Here is an 18,169-nt window from a genome sequence, read left to right on the forward strand (position 1 = left end):
TAACCTTTAATTTTTTATTTTATTTTTATGTTGTACACACTGAAATTTTGTCTAAGTTAAGCAATTACATACTTTTAGTTATTTCACAACCTTTATATCTTAATTTTAGATAATCTGAAATCCTTTCGGAAAACTTAAAAGTTTATAATTACTGTAAAAATAATTTTCAATACAACAAAGAATAATTTTTAGTTTTAGCTTTTTTTTTTTTATCTTTCTATTTATGTATTTATTTATTCGGGACAACCATTGGCTTTTCAAGTAATTTAAAAACTTCATAGTCTTTTACTACTGCCCCAGATACATCTAAAGCTTCAACATGAATAGTCATAATTGCATATAATAAAATAAAATTGACGTAGCAAATTAGGAATTCAACATGCAAGCAATCTTATAAAGTTAAACCTCTAAATGAATAAACAAAAAAAAGTTTGTTTATCTTATTTCAGTTAATAAGTTCAAATGATAAGAACAATTCACTCAATTTCTTTAATAAAGGCATTTTTTTCCAGTGATTTTTTTTATCACTACTAAAATATCTTACTAAGGGATAAATAAGGTCTTTGATTGGTATGTACTGAAAAACCAAACATAAAAGTAACAAAGGTAAATTGATAAGTAGGACATGGAAAGTTTTCAATCAATTAAATAATATTTTATGCAGCAGAAATTTACTTGCATTCTCAAATTTGCTTTTATACTTTATGTTTTAACCTTTAATTTATCGACATAGAAATTATTATATGTGATATATTGTTCGTTTTAGAATTTAGTTATAATTTTATTTTTAAAAAATCGTAAATTTTAATAAATTAAAGAAAAAAAAATATATTTAAAATATTATTGATTTCGACTTTAAAGTTTGAAGTAAAAAACACTTCATTCCTTTATTCTCTCTTTATTTTTATTTTTTTAGAGAAAAATGTTTAATGTCATGAAAAATCATAGATTCAATATGGTGGATAGATTTTAAGTTTATAGTGCTATTAAAAATACATATTTAATTTATTTTATAAAATCAATTTTCTTCTTGTAGGCTTTTTTTTTTATTCAAACTTAGGCTAAACTATTCTTTAATTAACTTCGTCAATTTGAGTTAGTGATATAAAATAAGAAACTTGATTTTCTTTTTTTAATTTATAATAAGTCAAGTCAAAACTTGCTGCTTACCAACAGTGCATAGGAGACCACACATATTGATCATTTTAGTGATTGCATTAATGTGATTAATAATAAAAAATTAAATTTTGCTTTTATAATAATTGCTTTAAAACTAACTGGTTATTCTTAATTGGCTTAAATATAATTTTACTCTTCTATATTGATCAACCTACAATTTTGGTTTTTAAAAAGAAACATGTGGGTCCCTATTTTTTTTAAAAAAAATACAAATTTGGCCTATTCTTCAATTTCATCTACTTTTATTTTTTCAACTTCTTACACTTTAATTAATTAAATGCTCTTTTATGGTGCTTTAAATGAACTTGTTAGCTCTAAGCCTAATTAAACCAAAATAAAAAAATAAAACATATGAAAAAATTAAGGATTGAATTAAAATTTGAGACACTTTATAATAGGAAGACCAAAATTAAGAATGGAGTAAAATAAGGAGGCCAAAATTATTTTTTTAAGTATTTTTAATTAATTGATAATATAAAAATGTTAAAAGTGTTTTCAAAAAAATGTGAAATTATAGTAACAAAATTGTTTAAATAAATAATATATTTATTATTTTAAAAAATGTAAGTTGTCCTAATTATTGAACTTATAAATAGTTGAAAGTGAAACGAATGCAAATTTAACTAAAATGATTTTAATAGTTAAAAAATACATTGTCGCATATTAATAATTGAAAACATAGCTACTATTTTTTATATCTGATTTAAAAAAAATTCACATTTCCCAATATTCATTTTGAATAATGATTCCTTACTGTTGAAGTATTAATGGAGTATTATAAACTAATGTGAAATAATTAATAATTGTTGCAGACATTCTTGAAACTTCGACAGTGTAAAACAGAACAAACGCGTGACCGTAACAGCTCCCAAGAAGAATATCTGTTTGTTATCTTTGTCCAAAACGCCGTCCCATTCACTCCACACTCACACTCACCTGTTACGGATAACGCTAAATCCAAAACGGAACTCTCAAAACATACAAATTCGCATTAAATACAACAATTAAAATACCTAAAATTATATTTACTTTTATATTTTAAATTTACTTTTTAAAACTTTATGCATGGATTTAATATATGTTAGTCTCCTTATACGGGATTTAGAAATATAAATAATTATTTATTTTTTATTCATTCTCTTATACTCGATTGAAAAAAATTAATAAAAAAATTAATTTTCAACAATCAAGTATTTTGTGGTAAAAAGTAAAGATATATTGATAAAAACGTATTTTATTTTTATAATATTAATAATAAACTATTTCATGATCATATCTACTAAAATAATATTATCTAATTTATACATATTTATCAAGCATATTATTTAATTTATGACGTGTCTTTAATCAATTTATTCAATCGGTTAACTTTTCATATTGAATGATGTGATTAATACAATTAATTTTTTATTTCAGACAGGAAAAACTAAAAATATATATGCAGATAAATTAAAAAGATTAAAATGTATTAAATACAGAGAATAAAAGTTAATTTTGTGTAAATGTAAAAATATTAAATGAATATTTTTTATATAAATCTTGTAATTTAATTTTAAAAAAATTGTAAGGAAAAAAAAAACAGTAGAAGAAAGAATAGTGAAGAAAGAGTGTCAGAGATACACTCTATTAATTAAACAAACACTAGCACCACATATTCTTTTCTTCGTCTTCTTCCTCTCACTTCTCTCTCTCTCCTAGGGTTTCACGTTTCTGTGTGAAAATGGATTGAGAATATCTCTCTTTCTCTCTCTCTCTCTCTCTCTCTCTCTTTTTTTTTTTATTTTCTTTCACGTCAATTAGGTAACTCTTTTTTTTTCTCTCTCTTTCTATATTTATATGTATGCATATATTTTCGTGATTTTGTTTTCTTGCTGTCGGTTTAGATCGGCCTTGTCTGCTTATGCGGAGCAAGAATCCGCTTACTACTTTCGTCGATTGAGAGATTTTCGGGGCATTGTGGTCGAAATCTGCTATCGTAACTGCACTGTGGTGAATTGTGATGATTTTTTGTTATATGCTCAGCTGAATTTGTGATTTTATTCTGTGATTTTTAGTAAATTTTTAGTGTTGTCTTTTGATATGTTTTGTTAATTTTTTTTGTGTTGTCTTTTTATGGTTGAAATTGCCTTGTCTTAACTGATGAGTATAAATGTTGTGCTGATTTGCCTCTGTTTCTATTTTAGGGTTTTTGTTGGCGTGATTCTGAAGGTTTGGATCTGGACATCTTCTTTGGTAAGTTTTTTTACATTTATTTTTTATCGTTGTTTTTGAAGTCTGAAGGTGGTTTTAGTAACTAAATAAGCTGACCGACGAATTTTAGAGAAATGGACAGGTGAGGATTCCGTGGAGGGTTAAATTTGATGGCAAAAATAGTGAACTGGATTGAACTCGGTTGTTTTGCAATTTTAGCTGGAGCTTTTTTATGATGTAATAAGGCTAGCTTCGCCCTTTGTACTTGAGTTGTCTGTGTGGGAAGATGTGCTAGATTCTCTTTTCTTTTTCACTTGTAGTATTGACTTTAGCTGTAGATTATTGCTATTATTGTTTAAGGAACTGCATGCTCTGGCGTTCAAATTATACTTTGCTGAGTATAGTTAATGATTAATAGTGGACAATCTTCTAATAAGCTTTCTTGGTTTATTTCGAGTAAATATGAAATTGTTGAATGGGAATTGCACCACTATTCGGTTATTTCTTAACCCTGGAGAATCGTAATCCTAATGTGCAAATGTCATTGAAAATTGGAGCATAATTTTACCGAATGCTGATAATTTTTGTGTTCATACAAATAATTTTCATTTCTAAATCTGTAAGCAAACTTCACTATATGAACGTAGTATTTATTTTGTGTGAATATCTATAATATGTCATTAATACTCTGTTACAGAAATAGTTGATTGTTTGCAATAAAATGTGCAGTCAGTGTTTAACTGGAAAATCTTAAAATCTGGTCATGATCTAAATCTTGCTATAATAACCAATTATTTCTTCATAATAAGCTGAATTAAGCACACACTTTATTGAGGAGGGAGTTTTGGAGGAGCACACGTTATTAATTGCCAGTCTTCATTACAAAAATTGCTAGCTACTTCGTTCTGAAATGTATAAGAAGTTAGAAACTTCAAACTTACACCCTAAAATATATACTTCATAGTTTGTGTGTTCAAAACATTGCCACCAAATACTCATGTCTGTCAAAATCCTATTTTAGGTAATTGATTATGCATTATAATATCCCTAAAACCCCCAAGTCATAGTAGCTTTTTCTCTTAACCTTCATCATTACAATGATGTTCTCAATGGAAACTTTTATCTGTTTTTTACTGTTTTTGTTCTTTCATCTGGATAGTACAAATATTGTTTTTCTCATATGGTGCATGTATGACTATTCTCTTATCAAGACGATGAGTATTTTCATTGATGGTATACGTTTGGTTCATACTACTGCACATGGTTTGTGTGTACATAATTCTAAATTTGGTTTTTGTTTCATTATTTATATTCAGCTTCTTCGCTATGGAAGAGTCAGATTCCATGGCTACATCTACACTGATAGATTCTACAACTTCTAAGATACAGCAGCTGCAGAAGGCATTTGCTGAACTTGAAAGTTATCGGGCTGTTACTCTTAACATGAAATGGAAAGAACTAGAGGAACATTTCCATGGTCTTGAGAAATCCTTGAAGAGACGCTTTCATGAATTGGAAGACCAGGAGAAAGAGTTTGAAAACAAGACAATGAAAGCTCGTGAACTGTTGGAGAAGCGGGAAGCAGCTGTTTTTGCCAAGGAGCAAGATTCATTCCAGAGGATTCAAGAGAAAAGAGATGCTGCTGTATTTGCCATTGTAAATGCTCGAGAAAAACACAGGAAGATTTCATCACGTGAATTGGCTACTGTCATAAATGGTGATAAAGGAGGGATACTAGTTGTGGAGGAGAAACCTGTGGATACTGTGTCCACTGCAGCAGAAGGTAATGTGGAAGATGTAAAACTTCCTGAAAACAGAAATGTGGAGTTGATATCTTATCCAGAGTTGGTGAAATTATGCAAGGAGATGGATGCTGCTGGAATTCACAAATTCATATCTGATAACCGTAAGAACCTGGCAGCTGTAAGGGATGAAATACCAAATGCATTAAGAGCTGCTCCTAATGCTGCCCGTTTAGTTTTAGATTCTCTGGAAGGATTTTACTGTACAGAAGTGTCAAATCAGGATGTAAAGAAGGATGGTAACTTATTGGGTCTTCGCCGAAGTTGTATTATGCTGATGGAATGTCTCTGTGATTTCCTGAGCAACTCAGATTGTGTTTCTAATGTAACTTCAGAAGATATCAGAGACAGGGCAAAGGCAGTTGCTGAAGAATGGAAACCCAGATTGGACGCTCTTGACATGGATGCTAGCAATGGGAATTCCTTGGAGGCTCATGCATTTTTACAACTTGTTGCTAGTTTTGGTATTGCCTCTGATTTTGATGAGGAGGAGTTATCCAGATTGATTCCAATGGTATCTCGCCGCCGCCAAACTGCTGATTTATGTCGTTTCCTTGGGCTGTCAGAAAAGATGTCTGGTGTGTATTTGATCTTTATTATGTTTGACGTGAATTAAAACTTTATAAAAGCTATCTGATTATTAAGCTATATTTATACAAGGAACAAGTTTTAATTATTCTGTTTATTCCATGGAAAACTTTTCTTTGATTGCACTACGTGTTATTTCTCTTATTTTTTTTTTTCATTTACAAAATGACGTTTCCTTAATTTTCATTGTGGTTAATATGTTTTTTTAGAAGTATTCAGTGCCTGCCAAAACTAATTATATCAGTAGCAGCAATTTTAAAGGTCCTGTGTTCTATGTATAATATTTTTGTTTGTATTTTGCCAGTCTTCTTGGATGTCCCTACTTGCTTGTTCTTGTTAAATTATTGAAAGGAAAAGCAAAGGGAAACATGAATTAGGACAATTGAATGGTGTGTATTAGTATGCTAGGACGTCCACTTAAAACTGAGGATGCAAGTTATCTAATGTGATATAAAATATGCGGTGAGAGTTTTTAGATCCTGACATCTTAGAATGTGGTGTACTAAACCTTTTAATGAGAACCCTATACCTTTGTTTCTTGGAAGCATTTCAAATTTTTAACATGCAATCTTATGCATGAATCTGATATTTTTATCAATTACCGAGTCACGGAACAGAACTTTTGCATCCATTTGTTTTTTGTGTTTCATTTTACCTTTTGGATATGCAGGTGTAATTGAGGTTTTGGTGAACAGTGGGCGGCAAATTGATGCTGTTAACTTGGCTTTTGCATTTGATCTTACTGAACAATTTTCTCCCGTTTCTTTACTGAAATCTTACTTGAAAGATGCAAGAAAAACTTCTTCTCCTGTTAAAAGTGTTAACTCATCTCCCACGGCACAGGTATGTTGTTGACTTGTATTTCTGCTATTTAAGTAATTATTCCATCCATTGTCTTCTTTTCACTGTTTGAGCTAGTTATCTGAAATACTGCCTAGCTTTTGTGTTTTTCCTAATATTGTTTTTGCTTAGGGTCATAATCACATGCAATGCAACTTGTGCCATTTTGCTAGAACAAGACAGCATATAAAAGCTGTGCCTCTTAAACGCTAGAAGAGTTTCTGATAGGACACTTGTTTAAGCTGAATATGGGAGTTAGAGAAGGGCTACTGATGTGGCAGTTAGTTTGAATATGAGTGATTATTTGGAGAGGGGGAAGGAGTGTGGTCATCAGGAGGAGTCTTTTCTATGAGAGAGTTGAGGGCTGTGCCAAGGGACTCATTTGTGTTCTGAAGAGATTAGGTCTAGGATTACTGGGATCATCCTATATAATGGATTTTGTTACCAATAATTATGTTTTGTGTTTCTATTCAATCTGGTTCCTATCAGTTTCTTAGCAGATAGAAACACTACTCTTAAAATTTTATGAGGCCTGTTGGTAAAACTGATGAGCTGGAAGGCCTTTATACTCCATTCATCGTTGTTTAAGGAAAAAAATTTAGACAACAAGGACTCTTCTATGAGAAATGAATTTTTTGCTTAAATCTATATAGCAGCAACAAATATATTTAGGTTAAAAAAGCAATTTGGTGCCAAAGCCTCGTGAAAGTCTAAATGTAATACAAAAATAACTTGATTTTAGAGCTTGCTTTCTTAGATGTTTAGGACCTAAAGGATATGCTTGTCGTGAAAGCTCTTGAAGTTATTGATTCTCACAGAGCTTTTGGTTTGTTATTTGACTTATGGTTGGTCAGTGATTTAGTTTAAGTGTATTCCTGATCCTTATTCTTCCTTTAAATCTAAACTCTTTTTATCTCTGTCTAATTGAATTTCTATGATTTTTTAAAAAAAATTGTCAATAATTAAAATTAGCTTTATATCACAATTTATATTTCTGCATTGTAAAAATCCAAAATAATTTATATATTGAAATATATTTTTTTATGATGATTTTGATTTTATATAATTTATATATTAAAAGCATTTATTTATTATGAATTATATTATAAAACAAGTATTTATTTTGTGCAATGCCTAGTTTAAAATGCTAGTTTTTTCTTATTAGCCAACGTGGCTAAAATATGCAACAAGCCCTCCAATATATTTGAATATTTATTTAGTAAGGAAATCTTTACAATTAGTGGCCGTGCATCGAAGTGTGGTGGCTTTCTAGTTCACAAAGAAACATGTAAGATTTGACACCAGTAATTTGAATAGTGTAATCACAGTTGGGAATAATTTAGGTGGATAGGCAATTTGTTTAGTACTTGCCTTGGCCGAGGAAGATAAACGTCAGTGTACATGGATAACAACATTCTTTCTTTAACTTCATCATAATCATGAATCTTCCAATAATGCCCGTGCTAGTGGCTTATAGAATCTCTTGGCTGAAGTATGGGATGGCCAGGATGTGGATGGCTGGGGATGGTGACGCCTGATGGGATCAGATGGATAAAATTCTAGTTGTTGTTTGGTTACCGGAGTCAGGTTCTGTCAAGCTAAATCATGATAAATGGACTTGTCATCCTGTTCCTCATGTAGATGTAATGGCTGTAAGAACTTTTACTTTATTACTCCTGTTCAAATATATGAAGCGTGGCATTCGGGTATTGAAATAATGAGCGGAAAAAAAACTGTTTGATTCTGAAAATTAAAGGGATTCAAATACAAGTAATCAAGAAAACATTGATGGAAGACATTCACTGCTTCTTTGGGTACCTAATGGTTCTGTCTAACTGCATCTATACATGGCATGGCACAAGTATATCTTGCATACATCTGATGAAATGCATCTTTGTTTGGTTCTTAAGTGGCTATTTGCGGTAATACACTGTGTTTACTTTCTTTTTAATATTCCTACCGACTTTTGTCTCAGATTGAGGTTAATGAACGAGAGCTAGTTGCTCTTAAGGCTGTAATAAAGTGCATTGAAGAACATAAACTTGATGAGAAGTATCCTCTGGATCCTCTGCAGAAACGATTAGTACAGCTAGAGAAGGCGAAAGCTGACAAGAAGAGAGAAACTGAAGCAACAAAACCTCAACCCAAGAGACCCCGTGCAAATGGTGCGGGATACGGTCCACGTGTCACTAACATCCCCTTTGATAAAACTTCCTATGCTAGAGTTGCTGACAGGTACCCACAGTATGTATATGACCGACCACCGTACATGTACCCTGCACCAACTGATAATCATTGTCCCCCTCTCATGAGCACTGCAACCTATAACATCTCTCCCAACCTTGGCAACTACTTTGGAAATGGGTATCAGTACCAAGCCACTTATCTCCACTAAGAACGGGTTAATTATGATCCTTTTGTTTAATATCTAGTCTTAACCTTTAATTAAGCTGTTGTATTGTTGCACTTCCTCAAAAGTAGAGGTAAAATGTCATGCTAAAATTTAACTTTTGTAGCACAACATATTCTGATCCTCTAATGTATGAACTCTGTTCTCGTTTTGTACACTCTTGCTTTGATGCCTTTCTACTATATCTTTCTTGGCTTCCATCTCTGTTTGTTTTTTGTTTTAAATTTAGTAAGAGAATTGATTAAAAACCACCAATTTTGGAGGTTTCTCATTTCATGATTTTCTATTCTAATTTTGGTAGATTTATTTTTGAAAGAGAGTTACTGGTAGTAGTATGTGCTGTCGAGCAACTGTTTCTAAACATTTTTTTGGTCTTTCGGTAGATTGATTACAATGTCCCTTCTTTTGGTAGAACGGGAAACAGAACAGATTCAGTGTGGAGAACAATTTTAATTCATGTATCTTTATCATTGCATACTTGTACCTAATTTTATTTATTTCGGTGCTATGTTAACTGTTCAAAATTTTAACTAGACACTGTTTATACAAGTTTAAATAAAATTTGTATTATTCTTAAATTAAAAAAGGCCTATAGCTTAAGGCTTAAGGCAGTAACTTCCTTTGCACATTAGAGGTGTATTGTTTTAAGGTCTGTTAAGAATGACAGAGCCTACTATAAGAAAAAGAAAAAAAGAAGCCTACTATAAGAAAAAGAAAAAAGGAATATATATATCAATAGTATAAGAAATTTCTCACACAAAAATAACTTTCCACCATTGAAAACTCCATTGCCATACATCTCTCATCCAAACTCCCATCTTGCCCACAACTTATGATTATTGATCTGAAACTGAATAAAATCTACTATATGTTGCTCCCATTATATTGTCCCCTTTCTATTACCAATCTAGAATTTTTGTGTTTTTTCCCGTTTTCTATCCCTATGTGCATCATGTTAACAAACCATACATTTGATGATACTAGTGAAAAAAAATTCTTAGACAATGGTTTTTAAAGCTCTTAGAGAAATAGTACTCTATCAACATATAGTCTATACCTTTAACTTATAAACAATGGTTCAAAATCAAAGTCTACAAAGCATATTTAGACGACGATTATTTTGACCAACCGTTGATTATAAACTACAGTAAATAAGGGTCAAAGTATACTAGAGAAGGGTATAATGACGATTATTGGACAAAATCGTTGTTTATAGTATGTTATAGCGATTTTTGACAACAATCCCAGTCTACATTATGATATTTTTTTAATTCAAATTATCTTATACGTTTTATTGTTTTAATTAACCTGTTCATTTTAAAATTCAGCCACATACACACTCTTTCAAATAATGAAATTATATATATATATATATATATTAATAAAATAATTACAAACATCAAAATATATATATATATATATATATATATTAATAAAATAATTACAAACATCAATATATATTCATATTTATCTAATTTCTATACATTAGAAGCATAACATATTACTTAAATTTATATATTATTCATTAGTTATTCTAGAGTTATAGAAATTAATGAAATATTGACTTAAACACTTTTCATATATTCATGAATTGTTTTCTATTTGAAAATGTCATCTTCACTTTCCTTAAAGTGCTTTACCCCTTCCATTCCTTTAGATTACACAATTTTTCTCAACTAACCTTAATGAATCTTCCTGATGTATTCCTTACCACCTCGTAAAAATTTTCTTTAAATTTTCGTCAATTTCTTTTGAACATTATTAAGTAATTATTAACATGTAAAATATTATGACAATAACAAAAATTAACTATTAAATAGATCTTAGTTGTCAGAGATAACATTTTGAACAATATGTGTTCACATTTCCCTTTTGTCGAACTTGAAGAGGAGAGTCAAGTCACAAGTGAGGATGTTTTTATGATAATTAAAGAAAGAAGATGTTAAAGATGTGTTATATGTTTTGCTTTCATTAAGTGTTGTTTCAGTCTTTTACACAAAACGTTCACAAGGTATTTTAATCTAACACATAGTCTATATTAAAAATAATTAAAAGAGTAATGTATTAATAAAGTCAAAATTGTGAGTAAAAGGTTCTTTTTAAAAAAAAAACTTTATTAATGGATTAAGTTTTTAAATAGTCAATTAAACTATTTAGGAGGTTTATAATAATATAATTGGTTTGTATCGATAATAATTTTTATTAATTGAATAAATTAGAGAATAATTTAACTGTTTCTAAGTTTTAAGAGATAATCATTACTATCTTTTACATCGATTAAATGTGTTTTGCACATTAATTGAAAAGTAATTTTAATTAATTAACACATGTCATAATCAATTAAAACAAAAATTATTGTAATTTTTTTCAAAATTCTATTAGAATAATCAATTAGCAACTTAAAATAATTGATTAAATACATTAACATATATGTTTTAGAACAATGTTTTTAAAATACTATAAATAGAGATAATCTCAATCTTAATATGAACTTTTGCAATCATAAGAACAATAAGAACAAGAGATTTTCTAAAGTTGTTTTCATACTCTCAAAAGTTGTTTTCATACTTTCAAGTGTGATTACAAAGTTTAAAATCAAAGGTTATATTGTGATAGAAATCCTTGTCATTAAATCTTGGTAAACTTTTTTTTTTTTTTTTTTTTAGTGTTTCACTGGTGTTTTGTTGTAGTAATAGTTGATAATACATTTTCTCGGATGATAAAGAGTTGATAAGGTTGAGTTATTCCTGAAATTGTTCAATAGTTGATAGGTATATATCCTCTTTAATTAAGAGATGATAGAGGTTGATATCCTCTTGAAGATTGATATTGTCTTGAAGATGTTCAATAGTTGATTGTTGTATTTGAGTTTGTAATTGCAGGTTGCTTTTGTACAAAAATATTTTTTATAGTGAAACCAATTAACATAAATGAAATTAAGAGTCATAAATATAATTTTTTTCACTATTTATATATTATTTATGACAAAAATTTAAAAAAGCAGATTTGTTTTAGGTTTGAATTCATGACCCTTTAATGAGATAATTTTATCACTCTCACTATACCACATTAAAATCAATTCATTCTTATGTGTCTTGAAGATTGATATTGTCTTGAAGGCGTTCAATAGTTGATTGTTGTATTTGAGTTTGTACAATTTTTTTTATAGTAAAACCAATTAACAAATATGAAATTAAGAGTGATAAATATAAATTTTTTCACTATTTGTACATTTATGACAAAAAGTTAAAAAAAAAAAATTGTTTTACTTCATGTTTGAATTCATGACCCTTTAATGAGATAACTTTATTACTCCCACTAGACCACGCACACGCACGCACAAGCACACGCATACGCGTACGCAAATGTCCACGCACACGCACACAAACGCACACACACGCATCCACACTTACCTCACACACATGCACGTGCACACACATACATACACGCACACACGCTCACGCACGCGCATACACACGCACGCACACATTTATAAAATTTGTTACTATTTATAAATAAAAAAATAAAAAAATATTACTTTATTTTAAAAATATAAATCTCTTTTACTAACTTGTTGCCATTCAACAACATAAACTATTAAACAAATATATCTTTTTGTTATATCAAATTATACATTTATCTTTTTTCGTTACATGAAATTATATATTTATTATTGTGAAAAAATTAACATATAATTATACATTAACTTTTAATTTATTAAATTAAATTAATAAATAATATATTATATTAATTAATTTTTAATACAAAATAAATTTTATGCGCATTTATTTGGTACTCTTGAAAAATGTGGTAGTTTTTTGTTTATGGGATATTTAAAGATGCTTAGAGAAACATTCTAAAATTGTAGTTGACTGCGAAATTACCATAGCAGATACCTCACTCTCCATTACTCATTCATACTCACCTCATTCTGCTCATACCTCATCGTGTCCAGTAATCCGTTAAACTTCGTCCAACACTTTGTTCACTTTGTCCAACACTCTGTTCACCCTCACATCATCGTGTCACTCTCAGAATCAAAATATTGTGAAGAAACAAGGTGTAAGTCATATTCCTTCTTTCAGTTTTCTCACGGGTTAAGGGTTTTATTATGAAATTTGGAATTTGAATCCATTTAGGGTTTAAGGGGTGAACTTCCCTTTGAGTATGTTTCTAATTTGAGAAGCTTGCATCAACGATCCTAGAATTGGTGAGTACCTGCCTTCTATTTTCAAAATTGGTTTCAAATGCAAACAAAGTTTTTCTATTTTTTGATTTTGGTTTCAATTTCAGCTTTCAATTACTATTTTTTTGTTTCTGTTTATTTTTTAATTTCGGTATAGATTTTGTTTTTAATTCATTTCAGTTTTTGGTTTACATGATTCTCAATTTCTATTTTCTTAATTCTTGTTATTAGATATAATTTCTATATGTTTTCTTAATTCTTACTATTAGAAACAAGTCTTTGATCACGATGAGATCACAATATATTTTATGTTCACCAATCTTGCTTTTGTGCAAAAGCAAGTTTTAAAAGGCTTTAATCCCTATTAGCCTTGTTACCCATAATCCCGCTGTATTCATCCATTTGGTTGACGTTAAACACTTTCAATTACTCTCACTGAATTCAAGTAGTGCCCCTTTGGTCATGGTGATCACAATTGAGAACCCAAACTATGCAAGGTTCAAGCAAGAACAACATTATAGCAATAGTAAATTTTCACTAAGATTTTGTACTTTTAAGAATTCTGCAGATATTTTATTGTTATCAACGAATTTCCTTTTTGGATATGCAAGTGGTACCTGTGAAGAGTTTCCATCCTTAAATCAGTAACAAAATAATAAAATCATAAATGAAAACTTTATATATAGACATAAAGATTTATCTATTATAAGTTCCATAATTAAATATGCATATTATGAAAAGATGATGACATTAATAGTAGGCAATGAAAGATGATGATCAAGCCAATGAATTGAAAATGCAAAGCACATGGGGTAGTTGGATTTTAGATGACAGGGAATTAATGCATTTAAGGATTATAATATCTCAGCGCCCCAACAAATAAAGCTATGGTTCCATCCCTTTGGTTGATTTTGATTATGTTCTTAAATAACAAAATGTTAAAACATAATTCTTTTAAGAAATGGATCGTGTCATATGTAAGTGTTTAGTTTAGCCTAACAAACACAAGTTACGTGGTTGAACATATGCAATCGTTATTTATTGTATGCCTCTAGCATTTTATGGTACACATCAAACTTTTAAATTCTTATTTTATGCTTATAGGGAATGCTCACTTTTTCATTCTTTCAAGAGGATCTCACAATGTTTTGTCAACATCAAAATTCATTGAAGAACATGTTGAAAGTTACTTCACACAAGCAACTTTAATGGAAAAGGTGAAATAAGTGTCACAAGAGTCAACCAACTGCGTTAGGCCCTTTGCTTTTCGCTAAAGATGAAAGAAGCTACCTGCCTAAGCTTGTTTAGCTTTGTCATGTTCTCAAGGTGTTGCCAAAGAAGTCATACACTTTTAATGCTAAAGGTAAGAGCTTTTAATGAATCTCAGAGCTTTAAATGTGGTTAGACTCAAGGAGATTTAGTAGAAGAAGAATAACCTCACAATGGATCCAAAGGATTTCCAATGGTTCTTTTCTTCTCAAAATCTATATAAAGATCCCTATGAATAAGGAAGTTTGACGAAAACCTTGCAATAAGAATGAGAACAAACTCTTGTTTTCCTAAGCAATCCTTAACATTGTAGTTGTGAGGAAGAACATTGTTTGTGTTCAAAGTTATCTAGATGAGTGACTAAGCTTTTTATATGTTGTAACTCGTAACCTCTCTTTCTAATGAGTGTGATCTATTACATTACTTTATTTGTAAACCATTATGCTTTAGCCATGAGTGGTTGGCTCCAAAGAGCACTTAGGTTTAGCCAAGAGTGGTTTCATTTCAAAACTACTTAGTGGTTTAGTTAAGAATGGTTGGGTTTCAAATAATACTCATTGGTTTAGCCCAAAGTCATTGAGTTTTAAATAATACTTAGTGGTTTAGGTAAAAGTGACTGCATTGCAAATAATACTCAGGATTTTAGCCAAGAGTGGTTGCATTCCAAATAATACTTGAGTTTTTAGCCAAAAGCGACTGTGTGTCCAAATAATACTCAGGTTGTGTTTAGCCAAGAGTGATTGAGGTCTAAACAATACTTGCTTTTATAGTGTTAGTATGCTTACTAGAGCTCAATCAAGTTGACTGAAAAGTAGACACATTCTGGTTTTTATAGAAGAACCAGCATGAAAACATAAAGAGTAAAATCTTTCATCTTTCTACTCTTTTTTATATTGCATATTATTTAATTGTAACTAATCTAAGAACGAGAGATTTGCAAAAGAAAATTTTGAAAAGTGTTTCTAAGAGTGCATTTGTCAAACTTAAAGCTTTATTTGATGTCTTTCATTGAATGCAGTACTTTGGGAAACTACATGACAATGTGTTAATCAAGTATAAGCTTCATCTAACTATGTCAATTAGACAGAGATTTGTAAAAATTTCAAAATATTTTAATACATTATTCAACTCTTTCTTCTTGTGTATTTTGACATGTTTTTTTCACAATTTGGTATATGGGCACAAGCAACTCACCAAAATTTTTATAAACAATCTGTAGTCAGTTTCCTTCCAATCCAAGTCTCCTCAAGTGCCCTATTTTGAACAACAAAATTTGGGCTTCTGTTTAAAATATGAACACTTCAATTTATAGCTTTTAACCAAAATGTCTTTGAAACTCACTTGTGCAAGCAAACTCGTCACCATGTTAAGAATTGTTTTGTTTTCCCTCTTTGATACACAATTTTTTGTGGTGTACAAGCATTTGTAAGATCTTTTCTAATGCCATGTTCTTCACAAAAACCACCAAACTCATTTGAGTTGTATTCTCCAATACGATCTGTTCAGAGAGTTTTATAGACCACTTTCCTAATTCGTCTTCAACTTTTGCCTTGAAAGTTTTAAATGCACTAAAGGTTTTTTATTTTTCCTATAAAAGAAATGAACTCATACTTTTCTAGAATAATCATCAATAAAAATAATTAAATACCTTTTACCTTCATTGGATAAAGGTTTTATTGGACTACATAAGTCTAAAGGCATCAACTCCAAATCATTAATTACTCTCCATGATTTTCCACTAGGAAATTGAGAGTTATATTGTTTTCTAACAACACATTCTTCACAAATTGAGAAAAAAACTATTGTTTGTAGAAGACCTGTTACCATTTCTTTAAGTTTGAAGGTCTTTAATCCTCCAAAATTCAAATTCCCATTAAAGTAATGCCAAAGCCAAGAAGGATCTTTTCCTTTGGTCATTGAACTAAATTGAATGCTTAAAATATTTAAACGGAATAATGCATTTGACCTCACTTTTACTATAACCATAGCACCTTTAATAGGATCATAAATTTCACAAGCACCTTTATTAATGGTAATAATAATTGTACAACACTTTACAAATTACTTTTCAAATTAGGAACATATAAAATATTAAGAATTGTTGAACGAGGTTTTATTTCTCATTGCCCGTGGTTTAGAACAATTCCCAAATTTTCATTTAGAAATGAAAAAGAAGACTTACTTCCACTCAAATGGTTATTACATCCTGTATCCACATACCATAAATTTGATTCATCACTTTTTATGTCTTGAATAACCATTGGCAAAGTCTCATCCTTTAATCTCATCTTTGCTAGATTTGAAATTTCCCCATTTTTCTATTTAGAAGCATAATGATCAAATTTATGAAATCTAAAACAGTCTACCTTAGATCATTATTATTTTTGAAAATTTTGTTCAAATCTCTAGAGCACCTTGTCTCTCTAGTCTTTTGTCTCTACCTTTACATCTACCTCATCCTCTTAAATTGTTGGAAAGAGTATTAGTAGAAGCTTTCAATGGTTGCTTCTCAAATTTTAACTGTTTAATATTTTGTTCTTGCACCCATTTGACCTTTGTCATTCATCAAGTGAAAGACATTGATGTCTTTGGATTCTTCTATAATACATACAACAAAATTAAATTTTGATGCTAAAGATCGAAGTATCTTTTCAACAATATTTTTTTTTCCAGTTTTGTTAACATTAGTGTCAAAAACGCATTTTACAACGACATATTAAGTCGATTAAACGAACACTACAAGAAAATAACAATTTAGTCACCGATTTCACCAATCCAAATGCATTCTAAGTAAACTTTCACATTTCTTTTACATTTTAAATAAATATTAATAATATATATAAAAATAGTCACCAAAACTAATTTGGTGAATATATCTACAAACTTGTTGTTTAGTGACCAAAACAAAATTGGTCACTGTAATTAAAAAAAATATTTAGTCACTGAAATTAATTTCTGTCGCTATAGGTATCTCCATTTAGCCACCGAATTAGTGCGAAAGCTCCGACTCAAAGTGCGAAAGCTCCGACTCAAAGTCAAGAACGAAATCCATCGAAAGGTGGGGGATGTCATCCTGGGTTCCCAAAACAATCTTCTTGCCATCAACTTTCAAGTACAGGACCACAATTTCATTTGCCTTTTCCATTTTCACTTCTCCAAGGGCAACTTGGAAAATGTGTATGTATAAACTCACTGGATCCATGGGATCAACCTTCACAGTTTGCCCAACCTTAACCTCAATGCCTAAATTTCAAACCAACACATAACATTAACATCACATCGCCAAATTTATTCACCAATTCCGCAAACCCACACATAAACATTAGCACACGAAACTTTAATCGGCAGGTTCAAACAAGAATAATCGATCAGATTTAGAGTATTGCCAAAATTGAAAGATAAAAAATGAAGCAAAGAATAAGGGAATAGAAAATTCTACACTAAAACTCCATTGGTGATTCCATTAACAGGAACGGCGTGCAGAGAAAAAGTAAGAGAAAGGAGAGAAAGAGAAGGTGAATTAGGAGCAAAATGGGTTTAAGGGTTTAAGAAATATATTCACTTCGTTAGGGTTTTTAAAGTTCTCGCGCCTGTTTCTTCTCCCCTTTTTTTCTTTTCTCTTTTTAGGAAAATATTTCAGATATTTTTCAAATATATTATATTTCCTAATTTAATATGTTATTCTAGTTTTAGTTTTTTTATGTT

At 30.0% G+C, this 18,169-nt stretch overlaps 1 protein-coding gene across 4 annotated transcripts; it reads left to right on the forward strand.

Moving 5' to 3' along the window:
- The first annotated feature begins 2,739 nt into the window (after positions 1-2,739).
- On the forward strand, positions 2,740-9,166 carry LOC137818279 (FRIGIDA-like protein 3). Of its 4 annotated transcripts, none has more exons than XM_068621597.2 (6): positions 2,740-2,979; positions 3,063-3,168; positions 3,363-3,411; positions 4,686-5,749; positions 6,430-6,602; positions 8,575-9,166. In XM_068621597.2, exons 4-6 carry the CDS (start codon positions 4,696-4,698, stop codon positions 8,992-8,994), a joined length of 1,647 nt encoding a protein of 548 aa, XP_068477698.1. In that variant the 5' UTR covers positions 2,740-2,979; positions 3,063-3,168; positions 3,363-3,411; positions 4,686-4,695; the 3' UTR covers positions 8,995-9,166. The 4 variants fall into 4 exon arrangements, with proteins under 4 accessions (XP_068477698.1, XP_068477699.1, XP_068477701.1 ...); XM_068621600.2 differs by having other exon boundaries at positions 2,808-2,979; positions 3,063-3,165; XM_068621599.2 differs by having other exon boundaries at positions 2,831-2,979; positions 3,063-3,175.
- Positions 9,167-18,169: the final 9,003 nt, after the last annotated feature.

The sequence above is a fragment of the Phaseolus vulgaris genome, chromosome 10 (genome assembly GCF_051622355.1).
Source record: "Phaseolus vulgaris cultivar YP4 chromosome 10, ASM5162235v1, whole genome shotgun sequence".
NCBI lineage: Eukaryota > Viridiplantae > Streptophyta > Magnoliopsida > Fabales > Fabaceae > Phaseolus > Phaseolus vulgaris.